At 41.4% G+C, this 20600-nt stretch overlaps 1 protein-coding gene across 8 annotated transcripts in view; it reads right to left on the reverse strand.

The window, feature by feature from the left end:
• Positions 1–20600, reverse strand: part of PLXNB2 (plexin B2) — a 257382-nt gene that overhangs the window by 57988 nt on the left and 178794 nt on the right. For all 8 annotated transcript variants that reach the window (XM_054834250.1, XM_054834267.1, XM_054834306.1 and 5 more), the window contains 8 exons: positions 19525–19707; positions 16905–17027; positions 13000–13100; positions 10714–10840; positions 8848–8998; positions 6441–6555; positions 5614–5716; positions 5044–5145 (listed from right to left, as the gene is read on the reverse strand). In XM_054834250.1, the coding sequence (XP_054690225.1) occupies positions 5044–5145; positions 5614–5716; positions 6441–6555; positions 8848–8998; positions 10714–10840; positions 13000–13100; positions 16905–17027; positions 19525–19707 (1005 nt within the window). The remainder of the gene's footprint in view (positions 1–5043; positions 5146–5613; positions 5717–6440; positions 6556–8847; positions 8999–10713; positions 10841–12999; positions 13101–16904; positions 17028–19524; positions 19708–20600) is intronic.

A 20600-nucleotide genomic window follows, 5' to 3' on the forward strand; every position in this document is an offset into this window, starting at 1 on the left:
ATCCTGGGCAGAACAGGAATCCAAGAATTACACGGGAAACTGGAATGCACATCTCTCATACCTTACTGGCTTTGTTTCTCTTGCCTCACCATGACTCCAGCTGTGTTTTCACAGGACAGTCTTTGATGGCAGCACTAGCTAAGGGTATTCTTGCCTCCTAGACACCTTCTTCCCCCTCTCTTCTCTAGCCCTAAATCCATTCATTCCTGCCTTTAGGCTGCAGCACATACCGATCTGTGCCACACTGGCAAAACTCTCAGCTCAGTTGTTCTGTGATTCAATCAAGGAGCTGAGCTGGCTAAAAACCAAACGCATCACCCCATGACACTGTTTCTGTGCTGGGTCATTCTCCTGCTCTGGCCCACAGCACAGCTGTGCAAACAGCTTTGCCAGAAGAACCAGAGAAAGAAATAAGTAGCAAGGATATTTTCAGGTAGTATTGTTGGGAAAGACTTAGGAAATCAGAGCCCACTGGGGGACAAGATTACCTTCACCTTTTTAGAATCACAGAATATCTTGGGTTGGAAGGGACCCTCAAAGATCATCTAGTTCAACCCCCCTGCCATGGGCAGGGACATCTTTCACTACATCAGGTTGCTCAAAGCCCCATCCAATCTGGCCTTGAACACTTCCAATGATGGGGCATCCACAACTTCTCTGGGCAACCCGTTCCAGTGCCTCACCACCCTCATAGAAAAACAATTTCTTCCTTATAGCCAATCGAAACCTAACCTCTTTCACTTTAAAACCGTTGTCCCTTGTCCTGTCACCACCAGCCTTGGTAAAAAGTCTCTCTCCAAATTTCTTATAAGCCCCCTTTATATGTTGAGAGGCAGCAAAAAGGTCTCCCCGGAGCCTTCTCTTCTCCAGGCTGAACAACCCCAACTCTCTCAGCCTGTCTTTGTAGGAGAGGTGCTCCAGTCCTCTGATCAGCTTTGTGGCCCTCCTCTGGACTTGCTCCAACAAGTCCATGTCTTTCGTGTACTGGGGATCGAAGAGCTGGGTGCAGTACTCCAGGTAGGGTCTTGCGAGAGCAGAGTACAGGGGAGAATCACCTCCCTTGACCTCCTGGCCACACTTCTTTAGATGCAGCCCAGGATAGGATTGGCTTCATAAGAACTTTGCTTTGATGCCTTCTGTGGATATAAAGAACTAGTCCCTGCTTTTGTCCAGAATCGCTTGGGTCTTGGAGTACACGGCAAAAAAATAATAGTTACGTGATTCCTCTCTCCTGCTCCAAGGATTAGTAAGTTGTCTCCTGCTGTCATCTACGCCTCACGTATGAGGATCTTATCCTATTTATTTGCAGCTACTCCTTCAATGCTAGAATCACTGGTGACTCATGGGCCACTAGGTTTATCTACTCAGTGCAGTGGAAACCTTTTCCTATTGCACCTTCACTGACAGGTTGGATAGCAGACACAAGAGCCCAGGTTTGGGGCTGAGAAGGACACTGTTTAACCAGGTAAAGGGCCTGATTACAGTCTCTGGGAGGTTTACGTTATAGAGGGGAACAGACCTTTTACTTCTTCCTTCTTAGAAGCTGCATATAGACAATAAGCTACTGACTGAGCTCTGAAAAGCCTTTTCTGAAAGTTTTACAGCCCATTCTCCTTTACACAAAACGTCTACATACTTCAAGTTTTAAAGCACCTTACAAATCTCTTTTCTGAGGAATGCTGCCTCGCTTTCCCTACTCCACATTTCAGTATATCATGTATTTTTCAAAAGTGTCCAAATTCTGCTGCTGCTGCTGCTGCATAAGGCTTTCCCACATGCTTAACAGAAGGTGCGGGGAGAGGAGGGGAGCTTTGGTGTGCATGACAGCTGTCACCTGGAGCAAACTGAAATCAGGAGTTGCTAACACCAGGCTCTCGAGCAGAAGGCCACCGAGCTCACGTTCAGCAGTCCGGGTGCAAGAAGAGACATATAGCAGACATTGGGAAGTGGGTTACACATCAGACACACGACAAAGACAAATCCAAACGGGAAATTATTTTTAATGAAAATCTTTGGAGGGCTAATAAGCTTATTATGATGCTGGTACATCTGTCTCTTCTACTGTGCCAATCTTTCAAGGACTCAGCTGGAGAATGCCTCTCAGAAGTTTCACACAATCTGACTGATCAGTACTAAACTTTCCTCTTACCTGCCTGTCCTGGATGAGGCTATTCCCAAGAGAATGATGACAGCTTGGATTTACTTCTCCTTCCTACTGAAATTCTTTCAGAGGAAGGAGGGGCAGAAAACCAGCCAATAGCTTCTCCTCTTTTAGTCTATTTCCCTCCAACAGAAGCCCTCACGAGGAGATTTATTAATTGTACTGTAAATGTTTGCAAGTTAAAGAGGCGCATACAAAAAATGTGAGCATATTCTTTCACTGTCAGTTCTGCAATAGCAGTTTTAGAAGCTGTCCATATCTCCCACTCACTGGGTAATCCCAAACCTTCACTGCTACTCTCCACCTACAGAGATGCTTATATGCATGATATTGGCTAGTGCACTTAGTTACCCATAATTAGGTAGGTTCTGCATCACCCTTTAAAGCAAAGCACAGATTAAACCAAGATAATAGAGCTAGTAGTTCAAACTGACAACAGAATATTCATTCTTGCTGATCAACTTTTCTAAGCAAGAATTTAGGCAAGGAAAACAGGAGGAAAATGGATATATACCAACGTTCTAATCAATGAAGACCTTTAAATAAATAAATTTAAATAAATTTCATTTATTTAAATAAATAAAGCTCATAGCTGCATGACTGCTACCTCCAAACACACTGTAATGCCCAGCACATCCTGTGGCAAAATCATTCCACATGAGAAGCCACATGCTATTTTGCCTTTGGGCTGCGGGCCAACACCTATAAAATATCCATCCATGGCTTCTCCTGAGCTACCCTGCCCTCCATGAGATGCTTACCAAAGGCTGAGTATAAGTTATGCCCTTACTCAAATGAACTTTTAGTAACTGAAGTTATTGCTTCAGAGAGCATGACCCCACAGGCATGAGTGCCTGCACAATTACAACTATTTCACGCCTTACTTGTCTGTTTTCACATATACTTAGAGGTCTGTGTATACAGCTGTAGTCACTGTGTGTGCCTATTCAAGTCCTGGCACTGAAGGCCTTATTATTTTGGCTTAAAAATGCAGCTCTGTACCAGGATATATGGGGCTGCTCCCATGACAGAGATGATGTTCCCACATGGCCCTCACCTAAGAAAAATTATTCTGACATCATTTGACACGCATTGCTCTCCAGCATTTTTCCAGCCTAGGGCCTATGCATTCATCTTCTTAGGGAAACTTGAATTCCTTGTAAGCCTTCCCAGTTCCAAGTTAAATAAATGCATACTAGGTCCGGTCTGTAGGCAAACTGTTAAACACTGCTACCCATGACAAAGCATTCAATCCACAGGATGTGTCTGCCTTTGTTAAATGTAATTGATACCTCACAGAAAGAAAAAGAAAGGGCAGAAGCATTTTCACTCCCTTTTCTCTACTTGTAGTTCAGAAAGATTAAAGTGCTTGTTCACAGAATGATAAGCTAGATGAAGGAGTTTTTGAGTTCCTGCTGCTGTTTCTCCTCCGTGCAGGAAAAGGGTCCTCTAGAAGTCAAATTCAGCACATCTAGATTATGCATCTGTCCTGAATTTGTTCTCGAGAGAGAATGGGCTCTTCCCCTTATATCAAGGGAGCAGGGAAAGATTTTCCTCTTGTGCAGAAAAACAGCTCTTCACAATGCTAAACAAAAGAAATGTGAGTAAATTCTCTGGACTACTTTGCCATTTTTAGCAGAGAGAGCTGGGGCCTTTAGGTCAAGTGTTGTGTTGCACATCTTGCACACCTACCAGGGACCAATTCTGGCATCTCAGACAACAGATCAAACTCACCAAATTGCTTTTCTTTGTTTACATATATTTTAAAGGTCTTCAAGCAAAAATATTCATTTTTGAACACATCTGTATAGCATGGTTGATATACGTATAGTGTAATGATACACAGCAAGGTGTTCATATGATTGTAGTGCTTATGGGTTGTTTTTTACCCTTCTCTGAATACCCTTCTTGTATTGTTACTCTTCAGACCTGTTTACTCTTTCCATCCCTTGGCAGGTGTAGTAGAGGTGATAGAAGGACTTCGTAAGCTATACAGTACTTCAATTTGGCAAAGAAAAAAAAACCCTCAAAAAACAAGAGCCTTCTTTCCCTTGATAGATGGCTGGTAGTTAAAGCAATTGATGCCATCTCCAGCGTATCTATCATCAATTTGCATCTACACAAAGACAACACAGAAACAAACAATAGAAACTAAGCACAAAACTAAGAACTAAGAAGTGGTTTTTAAGCTTCATTTTTATCAAACAAACAGTAACATTTTATGCATTGTCTAGATTATAAAACAATTAAAAAGCTTGGAGTCAAACTCTGGCTTCTAAGAAGCTTTGTAATTTATTTTCTGGAAGCAAGTACTGAGAAAGAGAAGCCTTTGCTACAGCTGAGAAAATACCTGATCTTCTGGTTTGATGGTCAAACAAACACATCAAAAAAAAAAAAAGAAAAAGAAAAAGGAAAAGACTGCTTTATCCAAACTAAGAAACATTTAATTTCTGAGTGCATTTTTTTGTTTGAAAAGTGAAAAATGAATTAAGCACACCAAGTGATGTCATTCTCGAATCAAAAAAAAGTGAGTATTTAATTAGAAAAAAGATACCAAACATTCACAATTCCTAAATCTCCTCTCATTTCATTAGATGAAAAATATTTGTTAAGTGTTTCAATAGGTCCAACTTCCAGTCTTTAAAAAAACCCCAAACACATCTAGTAGTTAAAATCTTTTCTCCAGCTCTGATTCTGTCATGGTGATGATTCTACCACAGTAACCAATATTACAACAAACTTGAATGTGTAGCTCTTTTCCTTCTTTAAAAACAATTACGAGCAGGTTCTCCAAGGAACACAAACTAATGCTTTAGTTTAGGGGTGTGGCTGCAGTTTAAGTGGAATTCAAATGACAGCTAGCTTTGAATTAATCTGCTTACCTGATAATAAGCTAGATATCTTCCCTCAAAATACACCGTTGTTCGGTACTCCATAGGTATTATTGGAGGGTTAGGGTTTAGAAACTGCGGGCATTGTTCTTCCTGGGGAGAGAAACATTTTATATGTTATTCCAAATAAAAAGTCTTATCACAACAAGCTCCAATGGCCTTCGGACAATGGAATGATTGTTCTGAAGAACTTCATGCTTAAAATACAGTGACAGATTTGATTACACCCTTTCAAATTAGACATGCTAAAAATGACTGCAGCATATGTCAAAGCTGTGGGTGATTATCTTTCCCAGCCTTGAAATCCTGTTCCTCCCATTGAAGCAAAATAGTAAAAAGAACAAAAATATCCTTTCAGGAGTTCATCAGTCTCACTGCCCCTCCTCAATCGCACCCTTAAATTCCCACCCCCGCACTGTCACTAAAAAAAAATAGCTACACTTCTGGAGTTAACTTTAGAATAAATTTTAAATCCCTAATTCAACCATCTGATACAAGAGAAAAGCAAAGAAAATATTTATGTTCTAATAAAAATCTAATAATCTTATTTTTAAACATTACCATATTTTGTTTAATCACATCCTCTATTGAAGAGGACTCTTCACAGATATGTCTCTTCCAGTCCCACTGGCAATTCCATCTATTGCTTGCACAGGAATAGCATCTACAAATATAACATGATAGTCATGACAAACTGTCAGGCTTTTTCCCCCATTGACAAAAAAGTACATGAAATTCTATCTTTATTCATGGAGGGTAGATCAATCTGTTACAGTGTCCTTACTATATTCAGCTGAAAACTTCATAGTAAGAACAGTTCAAGAACCCCAAAAAGCTATTTTCTCCCTTAAATATTTGAACGAGGATCAGAAATCCACAGCATCTCACACGAACTTTGAGATCAAGTCTGAGAGGACTGGAAATGATCTTGATCAGCCTTCCTACCTAAGATGGAACAAAGTGGGGCTTGAGTGGGCTGTGCCCGCACTGGCTCAGCAACATCTTGAGCAGGGCCGATGATGGGGGCAGAACCAGCTTTGATCATCCAATTTGAATGCACTGCAACCCAAAGCACCAATCTAACATTTGAAGGAACGAGTAGGGAAGCAGATGTCCACAGAGCTCACCTGCAATAGCAATCCAATGAACTGGCCTTTAATGATACGTCATGAATATTCCACATTCCATGTGGTTTATGTTACCAGCTTACCTGGTGCCCTTCAACCATTTTTCAGTTCCACTAAAATGTAAGGAAAAGGACTGACACTGGCAAATTTTGAGATTTCCAAAGGCTTCATTATGAAATGATTGAGTAACTCAACTGTCAGTTACCTGAAACACCATGCTACAGGATCTGAACACCTAAGTTAAGAAGCTGAAATACTTACGGCTGATTTTCAAAAAGATTCATTGCTTCTTCACAGTCATAAAAAGGGTAAGTATGTGATGCAAAAAATATCTTGTTATTTCCAAAGGTTAACTGAAGTGGAACTGAAACATGATCTATCACAAAAGAAAAAAAAAAATCTAAGTGGTTGTTGAATTCTTTAGCTCTTGAGCTGAATGATACTAATGATAATACTTTTATTATTTTACAGGACATAAGCAAATATTTATCTATACTGTTGACACTCTGGATCTCATGACCTGTTATACTTCAGATCTATAAGCTCTGTTTTGTCTTTTTAAGCTTTGCAAATTTTTTAGCACATAGCTGTCAGAAGAAAAGCAGAGATAAGATAAAGGGAATAAGCGAAATTACAGAATAGCTTTGTTTTATGGAAGTTTTTCTCAGCATGCTCTCATCATGCTAGAATTTTAAAGAGTCTAGAAGAATAAGGAAAACTGAATAAGGAGATAATTGAACACAGATGAAAACTGGCATGAGAACAGTCATTGTAAATAAAACATTTTCTTAAATATGAATATGTCTGCATGTAAAATTACTTGTTTCATTTGTGGATTAAAACTGTCATCGTCATGTGAATTAAAGTAAGGGATCTTTGTGGTTAATGCCCAATGGTGCCTGCAATGCTACGTTACCACGGGCATTTGTGATCTTCAGTTTGTTGTACATGATTTCTCCACAAATGTACTTCTTGTCTGGATCATTACTAAACTAAAAGCAGAAAATCTATCTTCAGAAATGGGTGCTTTCCTTAGCGAAGCTGTCTGAAATACCTTTTGCAGAAATCATTAAGCCCTTGTGACAAGCTATTTCACAACCTATTGGGCAATTTCAAACTCTGCTTTCCTTGAGCAGGTTCTTCAAAAAGGATGCTTGGCTTGAAGTCACCTTTGCCTGCACAGGGTCCCCTTGAATATTTCAGATTGGTAGGAATGCCAGGGGATTTCCTAACAATGGGACTATGAAAAAGCATCCTTCCTCTCTAGAAATGTCCTATTCCCTTTGGAATGAACCACAACTAAAGTAACACAGACTTTCCCAAACTCAGTAGGGTTACTTAACAGTAAGTGGATGGCTCAGGACTTTTGTCACATGCTGCCAGGAACCACTGCCTGTGTTCATAACCATCTGCCTTCTGCTGAAGTGTCTGTCAAGTTTCTGAGCATCTCTATATTACTTTTGAGCATCCTTTCAGATGGAACCCCATGCAACCAACTCAGAGAGGTGTATTATTTCTAGGTCACACAGTTACTCTAATGCAATGCCTGGCAGGCTTCTAGTCTCATATTTTATGCTGGAATACATCAAGAGGTCATGTTTACCAACCCGGTCGCTTTATGTCCAGCTTTACAAAATATTTAAGGAATGTGAATTGGCCCTAAGTAACTGAGTGCTGCTTTAACACTTAGCACAATCTGATACTGTGACACACCCCAGCGAGTTTAAAATTTAAGAGTGAGATTTTAACATCATTACTCTTCCTACAACTAAAACTGGAGAATTAAAATTTATCTTAAGTGCTTCCATGTACTGCTCTGACAGTTCATGGCTGTTATGATACATATAAAAGAGTTATCCTCAGGGGTACTTCTGCAAGAGCACCCATTTTGGTTTGTGTTGGGTTTTTTGTTTTTGTTTTTTGTTTTTTAAACTTGATACATAAGAAACAGTGCTGTGTAATTAGTTTTATTCCATGTTTTATGCATCAAGATGTATGAACTTAAAGCATGAATAAAGCACCATCTAGGAAATAGCACAAGAATTATGGTTAGTAACAGACCTTAAGCATATAATCAGTGGTTCAGAACAATGATACAGCCTGTAATTATACGATCATATATTTTTCCACTGGACTTACTATTGCAGAAGCTGGAGGGCACATAGTAGAAAAGGCAGAAAGCTTTATGAGAGAAAGGACAGCCTTGTGACACGGAACAGAAAACAAGCCACTGAACTACAGCTGACTAGAGCAAAACTAAGACATCAGAGACGAAAAACTTCACATCTGAAGCGCATATGTGGCTCCTCTGGCCCCACAACTTGGGAGTGATTAGGGTAAGATTAGAGAAGCTGGGGTTTGTTTGTTTGGGACACAGAATAGCACCTCTCGGGCTCCATGTCTATGCCTCTGCCAAGCTCCTGTTTCAGGTTCCTGGTAGAAACACTGGGAATGCTACAGCTTGTAAATACAGCAATGGAAAAAGTTTAAGCAAACTTTTTTTTTTAAAATGTACGAATGGACAGAGTTCAGCAATAGACTATTTGGGGAAAGGGACTGGAAGAGGAAAAAAAAACTTGTATGCAGCTCATGTAAGAGCATCACATAAGAAGCAGCCGGCTATGTTCTTTCCTCTTATTATACATGGAGGGTAGCAATATTTCTTTACCTTGGCCTTTTGGTGTTGGAGGAATTACATCAGGTGGATCACAGATAATAACCCCTTCTTTTAATTGAGCGTAATGGCTTGTTTCACCAAATGTACACAAAACCTGGTCACTCTTGTTCAACGTTGGCAATGGACTTACAGTCAGTTCCACCTGGAAACAAAATTTTAAAAGGGTAAAATATTTAAAAGAAGCAAACCGAGACCCAGTAAGATTTGTGGCCATAGAATTTCAACTGCTCTTTTGTTTTTGGCTAGTGATATTTTGGCTAGTATCACAGAAGATGGTTCTCCTTTCCAATTTTTATGTCTTCCCATCTGCTAATCTTTTCTTCTTATATCTCTACCAATTTTTCCAGGCTGGGTCTATGTTGAATTAGGCTGGTACAAAACCCTCTTGGCCTGTCAATACATTAGATCAGAACAAAAATGTCTGTACAGACACACCCAGAGTCTTTTATTCTTGTCCTCAGCATCCAGTTCAGCAACAGTAAACAGAGTAGTTAACACTTAAATCCTGACAAACTTAATTAAAATTACATTAACCTTAGGTGTTACTAGTGAATAATGAAACCGAGGCTGGATGGGCTGGAAAAGCTGGAGTTTCAAAGGGCTGAACAGAAAAGTGCCTTCCTCAAGACTCAAAGTACACACAGAGATCTATCATTACTGCTGAAAAAAGGTTTCTGAAAGAGTCATGGTGATATCTTAACCTCCTCAAGGAAATTATCAATACAGGCTACATGTGAGAAACTAAAAGGAAAATAAAATTGGAAAACTTAGCAAGGGAAGACGAAAAAATTGAAAAGAAATTTTGGATGTTGTCCTTGGTTTAATGCTTCAGGTGTGTTAATTACACAGTCTAACTTTTTCCATTTTGTATTGCCTGTAGAAATGACAATCATCCCTTTCACACTGAAACCGGTCCACTATGTTATGAGCTGCAATAGTTTTTGGTGAGTAAAGGAATCATGAGGAGACAGTGGCATTAGTGATGGTACAGGCAGCATGTAGCTGTTCATTTGGGTTTGGTTTTGGTTTTTAGGTATTTTGGCCTCAGATGCTGATGTGAGACACCAGACACTCGTCAACATAAGTTGACAAGATCTGAACTAAGAGAAGGTGTGGATTTTAAGTGGACTAGTTACACTCTACTAACGTTTTTATTCAACATAGAAATGGCTTTAACACGATGCTGCTTACATCATTTAGGAATGGAATTAAACTAACTTGAATAAAAGTCTCTTTTGTTCTGATTAAGAGGGATTAAAAGCCATTTTACTGATTTTACTTGCTGAGCACCCCCAGGAAGCCCTCAGTCTGCAATGGCATGCTCTATTTGGAGTTAGGGCAAGCTATGACACTCTGGTCACACTCTGAACACTCAGTTTTGTTGCCACAGAGTCATTCTGCAAGTTCAATTTACCTCCTCCATGTACCCAGACTTCGCTGTGTAGGCAAATCCACTGCTGATTTTAAAGCAACAGCTTATGGCTTCGCTGCTTACTTAAGTTTATGCTCAAGTAAGCTGAAATGGCAGCATGAAATCTCCGCTATCAATTACTTTTTATGGGTTATACAACATTGTGCAACACTCTCATAATATTCAGATAAGTGCTTTATCACCCATACTAGCGCATCATTTTGGTTTACAGAGAAGGTCAAAAAGAGCATTTCTTAGAAGAAAACATGAACTGCAACCTGCAAAACCAAGCAGGCAAGAGAAATGCCAGAGACCGAGATACCCAAAACACTATTGGCGACTATTCCTAGTCACCACTGTGCATAAAGAAATGCAGATATTAATCTTCCTGGTAGTCACATCAGTGTGCTTTAAGAACATGTAGGGAAAGCACTTTCTTGTCATACCTTCTTAGGGTTTTTGCGACTCATATTCAGAGGGTTTGCACTAATGACAGTCATGCATGTGCCACTTGGACTCCACAGCCAGTGGTTCTCCTTATCAGCCGTTTCACAGTCAGCCTTCTTTGTGCACCTGACAGAACAGGAACAAAAACCAAAGCGAAGCAATATTACAGCTGGAGTCTGCTTTCTCTGAACTACACAACAATCTCAGAAGTAGAGACTGAAATTACAACATAAGATAACTGGGAATTTGCTTTAATATTGACTATTCAGGTTGCTAATAGAGAACTTTCAATAGAATAAGTGTTGATGATTTGAGATGTCAAAAGCAAGTGGGGAAACATATACCTATAATATTTTGGACACCACCTTGGATTAGACAACCCAAACCCATACAGAGGCACTAATATTTAGCACAGAAGCCATCATCTGAAATTAGGCTGATTAATCTTCACTGTAATATATAACAAACTCCTGAATGAGCGGGTACAGTCTAGTTCTTCTGCAGGTCAAGTGGCAGACAGCTATGTGTTGCCAGCAAAGCGACACCCAAGGCATGACAGTACAAGGGCAATAGAGGAGTATTGCTGGGGGCACAGAGGCTTGGGGAGAGCTCCTGTGAAACAGTAGCACTAGAAATGTTACTTTTGTAGTGAATGTTTTCATTAACTCCTGCCACTATATAAGACCTCTCTCTGCCAGGGCATCGTTACCATTATGGGAAGACAACAGCAGTTGTGCAGCCTCACCAAAAATATTGGGAGATTTTCCCAGCTCATGTACAAGAAGGACAGAAAGAAGAGATGTTCCAGTGCAGAAGCTGCATATGTGGCTACAAAAGCTTGATGAAGTGTATGTGGGGACAGTCTCATGCGTATTCTTTCCATTCTGTCTAAAGCTTAGGAGAAAATGCTGTAGGATCTCCGGCTGCTGTAGCAGAAGACTATTAACTCTCACAGGCTTTAACACAGTGCAGTTGCTGCACAGTTCTGTCAACCCTATCCTTAAAGATATCATTTACATACAGAGTCTATGTTCATATAACATATCCCTAACCATACCATTAGGTGCTGTGTGTGATCATGAGACACAATTTGCTGCAGATGAGAAAAGCATTAGAAATTAAACACTTTTTTTTTCCCCCTCATTGGAAATAAATACTAGCAAATGCAAAAAATCATGTTTGCCTGTTCTCAGAGACCACTAATACTTCGAGATATTGAGGTCAGTGGTCATATCAGAAACCTGAAGGGAAATCTAGGAAAAATTGCCTTTTGTATGATATATGACACGGCCCTCAACTCGCAGCAGCCCAGGAGGAGTTCGAGGTGTATATTCCAAATCCCCAGGTTTCATCCACAGCAACTGAAACCCAGGCTGGAAGAGTTACAGTATATTACATAAACCTGCATGCGCCGCATAAGTTTCTCTGCAGTGCTCCATATTATGCTACACATCAGGCTGATAGGTAATGTGATAGTTCACATTTTCAGACAGGAAGCTAGAAGCCTGAAATTCATCTCCATACTATAATTAAATAGCCCCTTTGTTCCAACAGCAAGTACTTAGAATCACGAATTCCCAACCGCTCATGCCAAGGGGTTAATTAACTTAGTAGTCAAAAAGAGAGCTGCAGGACTGCTCTTTCCTCTCGCCACTCCAATCAATGAAGAGTGCAAAGAAGAGACATTCCAGAGCTGTTCAGTGCTGTTCTATTTTACATGTGTTTGAATATTAATTCAGTTAACCTCTGCAGATAGTCAGCCAAATGCCACTTTCTACTCTCCTACAGTTAGGTGAGGGTTCAGTGTAGCTACACGTCTTGATAGATGATGTTTATATAAAACCAGCATTTGAGCTATATATATTATTTCAGATGTGAAGTTTTTTCTTTTATGCTCTGTTTTACACTTTCCTGCTCTACTTAAATATATCCTGTATTTTCTGAATTTTAATTTTAGGGAGTACTCTTAATTTCTGGGAGAACATTTGACCGTACAGTTCAGAGAGTGATAAAACATGCAGTTAGAAGATGTATACTGATTTTCAGCACCAGCAGAAATCTATGTATTTTCCCAAACTAATCAAATCTGCAGAAGTCAACAGGGACTTATTTGTGCGCACAGAAGACTGATATCAATGTCTGCCTGATAAAATTAAATCACTATCAGGAGCATAAAGGCTGAGTGCAAAAAACTGGGATCACTACGTTGAGCAGTAACCCAGAGCACATGTCAAAATCTGAGCTATTCCACTGCCTGCACCTGAGAAAACACTGGCAGCACTCACCTGCCCTCTCTCACGCACCAGCCGCAGTACGGATCCCTTGCTTGTGTACACTTCTCACAGTCCGAATATTTGTGGCAGTCCTGCACAGGTAGCCGATGCACCTGGAGAACCGAAAGTAAGGCAAACCGTAAGGGATCTGAAGAAGGCACAAGGAGATGGGAACATTTGTGGACAGGACTGTATGGTGCCATTGCCTGTGGCAGCAGAAGACTTGACCCTGTATTATCATGATCAGAGCTCAGTTTGATTTTAAGAAAATCCATACAAAACCAGAGTGTGGTTATCCCCTCCCCCCTTAAAAACGTCTAAATTCACACACTTTTTCTGCTCTTTTTCTCTCCAATATTCTTTAATCTCTTGCCAAAGTAACGCAGGACTTTATTATAATCAAGAATCGTGAACAAGTCTCCAAAAATTGAGTTTTGCAGTCCCTCCAGTTGCATTACTTCTGGAAATCCACATTACAGCAGCCACTGCAGAACAGCAACTGCATGAACTGTTCTCTGAATTCAACAAACATCTACTGCAGGACAGATACTTTCAAAAGACTATCCTGGTACTGGCTAGATCATTTTTTTAAACAAAATATCCTCCCCTCCATATCGCTAGCACAGAGATGAAATCGGTTGGAAACGTGACCGTCAGTGGCACTTCTAGCCAGAAGGCATCTCAGAAAGTTTGCAAGCATGAGAGAGCCAAGGCGCTTTGAGTTACTGCACATATCCGTGCATAACCCTCCACCATGCAGTACATTCACAAAGAAAGTGGAAATAATTATGACAGGAAGCAGCAGGGAAAAGAGCATCATCAGTTCTCATGTCTCAGTCCCCCAGTAAATATACGACTTCTGGTTTTGATTTCCTTTGGTGCTGAGAATAAACAATTTTGTCTTTTTCTTTGGTGCACAGAAAAAGGAGCCAGCACACAACCATCTCTTTTAGTTTTGCTGCTGAAATGATGCAAGAGGAGAACGGGACATACGTCTTCCTGTCGATAACTATGTTTTACTTTTAAAGAGTGCACAAAGTCTAGCAACAGTAACTCTGAGATGTAAGCTTTATTTTTTTCTACCTTATGCTTTCATTTAAAACAACTGGCAATTACAAAGCTACTTTGAAAGTCTGAGTTTGGCCTTTCACATTTGGAGAGTTCAGTCTGACTCAGTTAAGCAAAACGTCAATATTGGGTAGTTTTCTTGCGTTTATTAATACAGAGGTTTACCTTTCATGCATTCTCTCTTCCACACGTTCTTACCTAACTGGAGCTGAGTTACTGGCATTCTGTTTCACTAACTGGTACCCATGAGTAATTTAATATCCAGTGAATGGCTTTTTTATGACAAAGTATTTATTTCATAATTCTGGCAGGCAGAAACAAGCCCTAGAGATTGCCATCTCTGCAAGTTTTATGTAAACTTAATGGATTTAAAAAAAAAAAAAAAAGGCAGGTCCATTTACAGCCAGCTTCAAAATGAAGAGAAACTAATTTTAGAGATTTTCTAATTGGCACTCTTAATCAAAGAGAGTGGTAAAAGCTAAAACAAGCAAACAAGCCAGTGACCATGGTAAAGTGACTGCCACAGGCTTCCACTTCCCTCGCAGTATGGTACGTACCATAAGGAACCTGGGATCCCACCAGCAATGTTCACTTCTAACGAACCAGCGTGAGCATAGCAGGGGTGGCACAGTCCTTTCCAAGTCCCCCAGGAAGCTGCAAGGGGGTTCTCCTGCTCTCTGCTCAAGATCTAGGAGCAGAGCAGGGAGGAGGGCGCTGATTTTTGAAAGCTTTTTCTCCAAGCCTCCCACTACTATTGACTGCAGAAGCTGGGAGGAGAAGGGGGAGGAGAAGTGAAAGAGGAAAGCAAGCACTTATTTCTCACTACGGCTCTTAACCTGTTCTCCCCTGTATTTCTCTCAATCTGATTTCTTTTCAAAGGCTGCTTCACATTATCACCCGCCATATCATCACTTTCACTTTGCTCAAGTACTTACAGAGCCCAAGCAATTAATTTCCAAATGCTGAGGCAGGCTGCATCTGCCAGGTAGCTTAGCATTAAGCACGCCTATCAGCACAGCTAGCCTGCCCTTTATTGTTTACCTTATTTAAAATAACTCTAAACCATTTTAACTCCCAGGGCAGGGTTCTGATATCTCTATTCCCACATCTCCCAGCCGTGTTTAACCCAGAAGTGCACGTTTCAGCATTTATTCTTCTCCCTTTGCTTATGTCGCTTCGTTTTTCCCAGCTCCAAAGGCCTCCATTCTCCTCCTGTCTATCTGCTTCTAAAAGGGGGTGGGACTGCTCATTGTAATTAACTCCTGGAGATGACAGTAATGTAATGCCATTACAGAGCTCCCAACTTTATTCATATTTAAGCTGAACAGGTTTTGTAAAAGAAAACTATTATTCGCATTATTCAGAAACTGCAGTGTCTATGAGAGCTACTTGGAAAAGATTAGACTGAAATCCTTTCTTTGGCAGAAATTTGCCACTTTCTAATTCTAAACAGTTTGTAGAGATGAATTTTTATTTTTGGAAATTTTCTTAAAAAAAAATTCTGTTGACTTCCTAAATTCTATCAGTTCAAGCAGATTGTCACCAGAAAACTTGTCTTCTTTCAAGGTTTCTGCCAACCCTTACGCTGCTCAGCAGCTCACCCCATAGCCCAGTGGGGACCTCAGGGCTTTTAAGCAACATGTCAGCTTGTCAAACAGAGTGCCAGGCTGCCCAGGCTTTTGGGGACAACGTTGAAGTTTGGAGTTCTGTTGCAAATCTGAACAGAAGCCAAATGAGAAACATCAACTACTCAAAAAAAAAGAAGTAACCTCTCACATACTGTCATATTATTAAATGCTTTATCAGTCACTTATCTGGCACTTTTTCCAATGCGGTTTCTAGCCTGAAAACCTTCAGCTAGAATACAACATTCCCACAGCAGGAATTTATATTAATTCTTTTATAAAACAGACAAAGAACATTCTTCTCGCACTGTTATTCTCAAATACTCCCTTTTCACAGCCACTCTCATTCTCCTTGTGTTATCGCTGCCGGAGTGTTTCCCATGTCCCATTCCGTGTCACTGTCAGTGCTGCAGATGGTCGCAGCCTGTCACCCACCCGGTCCTGGAGAGGTGCTGAACCACACATTTGAGGCTGACAGCTCCAGCCACCACAAAAAGAAGTGTCACAAGAGGGTTACAGCTGGAGGTGAAGGAGAAATCTGGCATCCCTCTTGTCTCCTACTTGCTTTTTTTCCTTCCTTTCGCCATTGTGCCTCACCTGCCAGCACAGCGAAGGGGAACCTAGAAGACACTGCCTGTGCAAAGGACTTTTTGTAGCAAAGTCTGACCTTTCCTGCTGCACTCACTCAGTTCTAGCAGAAGCTTGAACAAAAGCATTTCCCAAACTTGTAATTCTCTCCATTGCTTCTTAGTTTTTGACAGCAAAACTCACAAAAACTGCTGGTGGCTTTACAGATGTGTAAATGCTATTATGGCAGCTGCCAGCATCCTAAATCCTGAAGTACTCTTGAAAAGGACTGATGCCAGCCACTGCATCCACCGGTACCCCACGGACACCACACCAAGCACTAGGGCTGCCTGACTCTGTGGCATGCAGGTGCCAAACATCTCAACTTCATCCTTCTCACAGATCCCGTAAGAGAGCTTTAGAGCTGAACTCATTTCTATTCCCAATCACTAAGCATCAAGGATGTAACAGTTCTTCAACTCACAACAATCAAGTCCATCAGCTTGGACTTGAGAAAGGTCTTCATACACAGAGAGCAGAGGGAGCCCCACCGAATGGGGTGACTTCCAGGAACAACTAAGGAATGCACAAATCTCAAGTAAAGTTGCAGTGAAAGTGAAAGTGGACCTGGTCCTTAACACAAGTAAGACATGTTACCTTGTCTGTGGTCATCACGTACAGATTTTCTTGGGTTTGGTCAAGGACCAGGTCATTCTTAATAGGTTTGTTTAGTTCAATAGTAAGAGAGCTGTACTCGGTTGCAGTAGATGACAGGAACACCTATTTCATGGAAAAAAGAAAGGTGGTTAATGTTGCTTTTTCCCCCTTCAAATGTCATTATATCTGGCTACTGCTGTAAAAGACAATAAAAAATGTTTCAATAAATACATTAACAACAGAAGGAGGGCTAAGGAGAATCTACATCCTTTATTGAATGTGGGGGGAAACATAGTGACAAAGGCTGAGGTACTTAATGCCTTCTTTGCCTCAGTCTTTAATAGTAAGACCAGTTCTTCTTGGGGTACCTAGCCCCCTGTGCTGGAAGACAGGGACAGGGAGCAGAGTGAAGCTTCCATAATCCAAGGGGAAATGGCTAGTGACCTGCTGTACCACTTAGACACACACAAGTCTGTGGGGCCAGATGGGATCCACCCAGAGGTACTGAGGGAGCTGGCAAAAGTGCTCACCAAGCCACTTTCCATCATCTATCAGCAGTCCTGGCTAACCAGGGAGGTCCTAGTTGACTGGAAGTTATCAAATGTGACACTTATCCACAAGAAGGGCTGGAAAGAGGATCTGGGGAACTACAGGCCTGTCAGTCTGACCTTGGTGCTGGGGAAGGTTATGGAGCAGATCATCTTGAGTGCCATCACATGGCACGTACAGGACAATCAGGTGATCAGGCCCAGTCAGAATGGGTTTATGAAAGGCAGGTCCTACTTGACTAACCTGATCTCACACCCACTTAGTGAATAAGGGAAAGGCTGTGGATGTTGTCTACCTGGACTTTAGTAAAGCCTTTGACACTGTTTCCCACAACATTCTCCTGGAGAAACTGGCTGCTCATGGCTTGGATGGGTGCACTCTTCACTGGGTAAAAAACTGGCTGGATGGCCAGGCCCAAAGAATTGTGGTGAATGGAGTTAAATCCAGCTGGCAGTCCGGCGGTGTTCCCCAGGGCTCAGTATTGGGGTCAGTTCTGTTTAATGTCTTTATCAATGATCTGGAGGAGGGGATCAAGTGCACCCTCAGTCAGTTTGCAGCTGACACCAAGCTGGGCAGGACTGTTGATCTGTTTGAAGGTAGGAAGGCTCTGGAGAGGGATCTGGATGGGCTGGATTGATGGGCTGAGGCCAACTATTGTACAAGATTCAACAAGGCTCAGTGTGGGGGTCCTGCACTTGGGTCACAACAACCCCAGGCAATGCTACAGGCTTGGGGAAGAGTGGCTGGAAAGCTGCCCAGAGGAATAGGACCTGGGGGTGCTGGTCAACAGCCAGCTGAATATGAGCTGGCAGTGTGCCCAGGTGGCCAAGAAGGCCAACAGCATCCTGGCTTGTATCAGAAACAGTGTGGCCAGCAGGACTAGGGAGGTGATTGTCCCACTGTGCTCAGCACTGGTGAGACCTCACTTCACATACTGTGTTCTGTTTTGGACCCCTCACTACAAGAAAGACATTGAGGTGCTGGAGCGTGTCCAAAGACAGGCAATGAAGTTGGTGAAGGGTCTAGAGTCTAGAGAGCAAATCTTATTAGGAAAAATTTCTTCACCAAAAGAATTGTCAATCACTGGAACAGGCTGCCCAGGTAAGTGGTCGAGTCACCATCCCTGGAGGTATTTAAAGGACATGTAGATGTGGTGCTTAGGGACATGGTTTGGTGGTGGACTTGGCAGTGTTAGGTTAACAGTTGGATTCGATGATCTTAAGGGTCTTTTCCAACCTAAATGATTCTATGATACTATGACTAATGAAAATCCTGTGTTTACTCAAGTTCACAAATTCACATTAGGGAAAACATTTCAATTTGAAGTATATGGCATCAAAAGCAGCAAGCAAAGCATAAAAGTCACAAAAAGAAATTGCTCACTGCTCACAATAGGTAACACTTGTATCGGGTTTTTTGTAAATACTGATTTATTTTAACACTGTAAAATTAAAATTCTCAGCTCAGAGCCTTTGCACTCGAAGGTGTTCAAATTTGTTGTCTCCCCTTATGGTAACCAACAGTTTCAGCTTCAAATTTCAAACCACGTAGTGGCACATGACCATCACTCCCCTTCCAGCAAAAGAAGGTGTTTGGCGTTGCAGTCTTGACATTTTAACACCACAAACACATGAACCCTTGAGCTTCACACCACACAGCCAGAATTTAGCAGAGCTCCAGCTTGGGCTTTGTATTGCCATCTCTATTCACTGAATGGCCAGGATGACTACGAAATGAAAAGTTGCTCTTAAACTAGTATGGGCTTGAATAGAGATAAGGCTAGAGCAGCTGTTAGATTACCTAAGGCTGTTTATACAGGTCTCTCAGTACGTATCTAATCCTTTGGGAAAAGTGTCATTCAGGCGATGCTAATTCAATCTGTGTATCAGATAGCTGAGGTACATCAGAAATAATGTGTTTTTTCTTTGAAATTAAAAACACCAAGCTCCAAGAGAATTTGTTCCTGGTATGCGATCTTATAAAGCCCATTTCCTTTTAAAGTAGAAGTATACTATTACTACAGTTCGTGACGTTTTAAACACCCTCCAGTCTTTTAAGTCCAGTCTGTTACCTTAAGAATTTTGCCATCTGATGTTCCCAGAAAGGCCACGGTATGTCCGTTCTCCACAGCCACAGTGACGGCCGTGAGATTCATCCCTTCTTTTTGAAGTACCGGCTTCTCTATAACACCATTCCTACTTCCCAAAAGGTACGGCAAGTGTTCAGAGCCACAGGGGAAATTTTTGCTTGCATTCTAATAAGGAATAGCAATACAGAGCAATGTTAAACATTCAGATCACTAATTCCTAGCCAAGAATGAAGTGCAAGCCTATTACCAGACTGTCAGACACAGAAGAGTAGAAAGACAGAAATGGATTGTATGGCCATTTTCCCCTAGCCAACAGGCAGCAATCAGAAAGCAGCCTGCTCATTGCAAGCTGCTTCAATGCTTTTACTTTCCAGGAGACGTGGGGAGCGAAATTTTTTTGTTTCTATTTCAGTATAGCAGCACAGCTTAAAAAATAACAAGTTTGTTTAATTAAAATGAGTGTGTCATATAGATTGGGTTGACCAATTTTGTATTGAAGACTGTTTTTTAAATGCTGTTTTGTTTCTTAATTTGCTGCTATCCATACAAAAGCAACCCATTGGCAACTGTCTCATGAACTTCAACACATTCCCTCTTCACTAGGCTTTAATCCTGAGCTGCAGGGAGTGCCACCAGAAGGAAGTTCATTCACACCTTGCCTTTTCTGCTACATTTGGTAACAAGACTGTCTTTCTGATCTGAAATCCACACCTCCTTTTTGCCGGAAGCCAGGGCTGCTCTAGTTGTCACATTCAGGATTTTTGTGTTTGATGCTCACCTCGGATGCAGGGCACTGCAGTGAGTAACACAGGTGTTTGGAAGCAAAAAGTGTTCTTTGGACTTCTTACCAGTGCTAGTGACCTACTATGCAGGAGAGGGCTGTGGTTTCATGACACAAAGGATTCTGGGTTGATACCACCATAAGGTGATTCCCATGTCTCATCTCTTCAGCTGCTCACTCCTACACCTGGACTGTAACACACCACTTCTCAAGCTGTGCTCAAACAGCTGCTTATGCAAGTGTGTAACTTGCTCAGCTTGGGGAATTAAGACATCCT

This window comes from Grus americana, chromosome 1 (assembly GCF_028858705.1).
Source record: "Grus americana isolate bGruAme1 chromosome 1, bGruAme1.mat, whole genome shotgun sequence".
Classification (NCBI taxonomy): Eukaryota; Metazoa; Chordata; class Aves; order Gruiformes; family Gruidae; genus Grus; species Grus americana.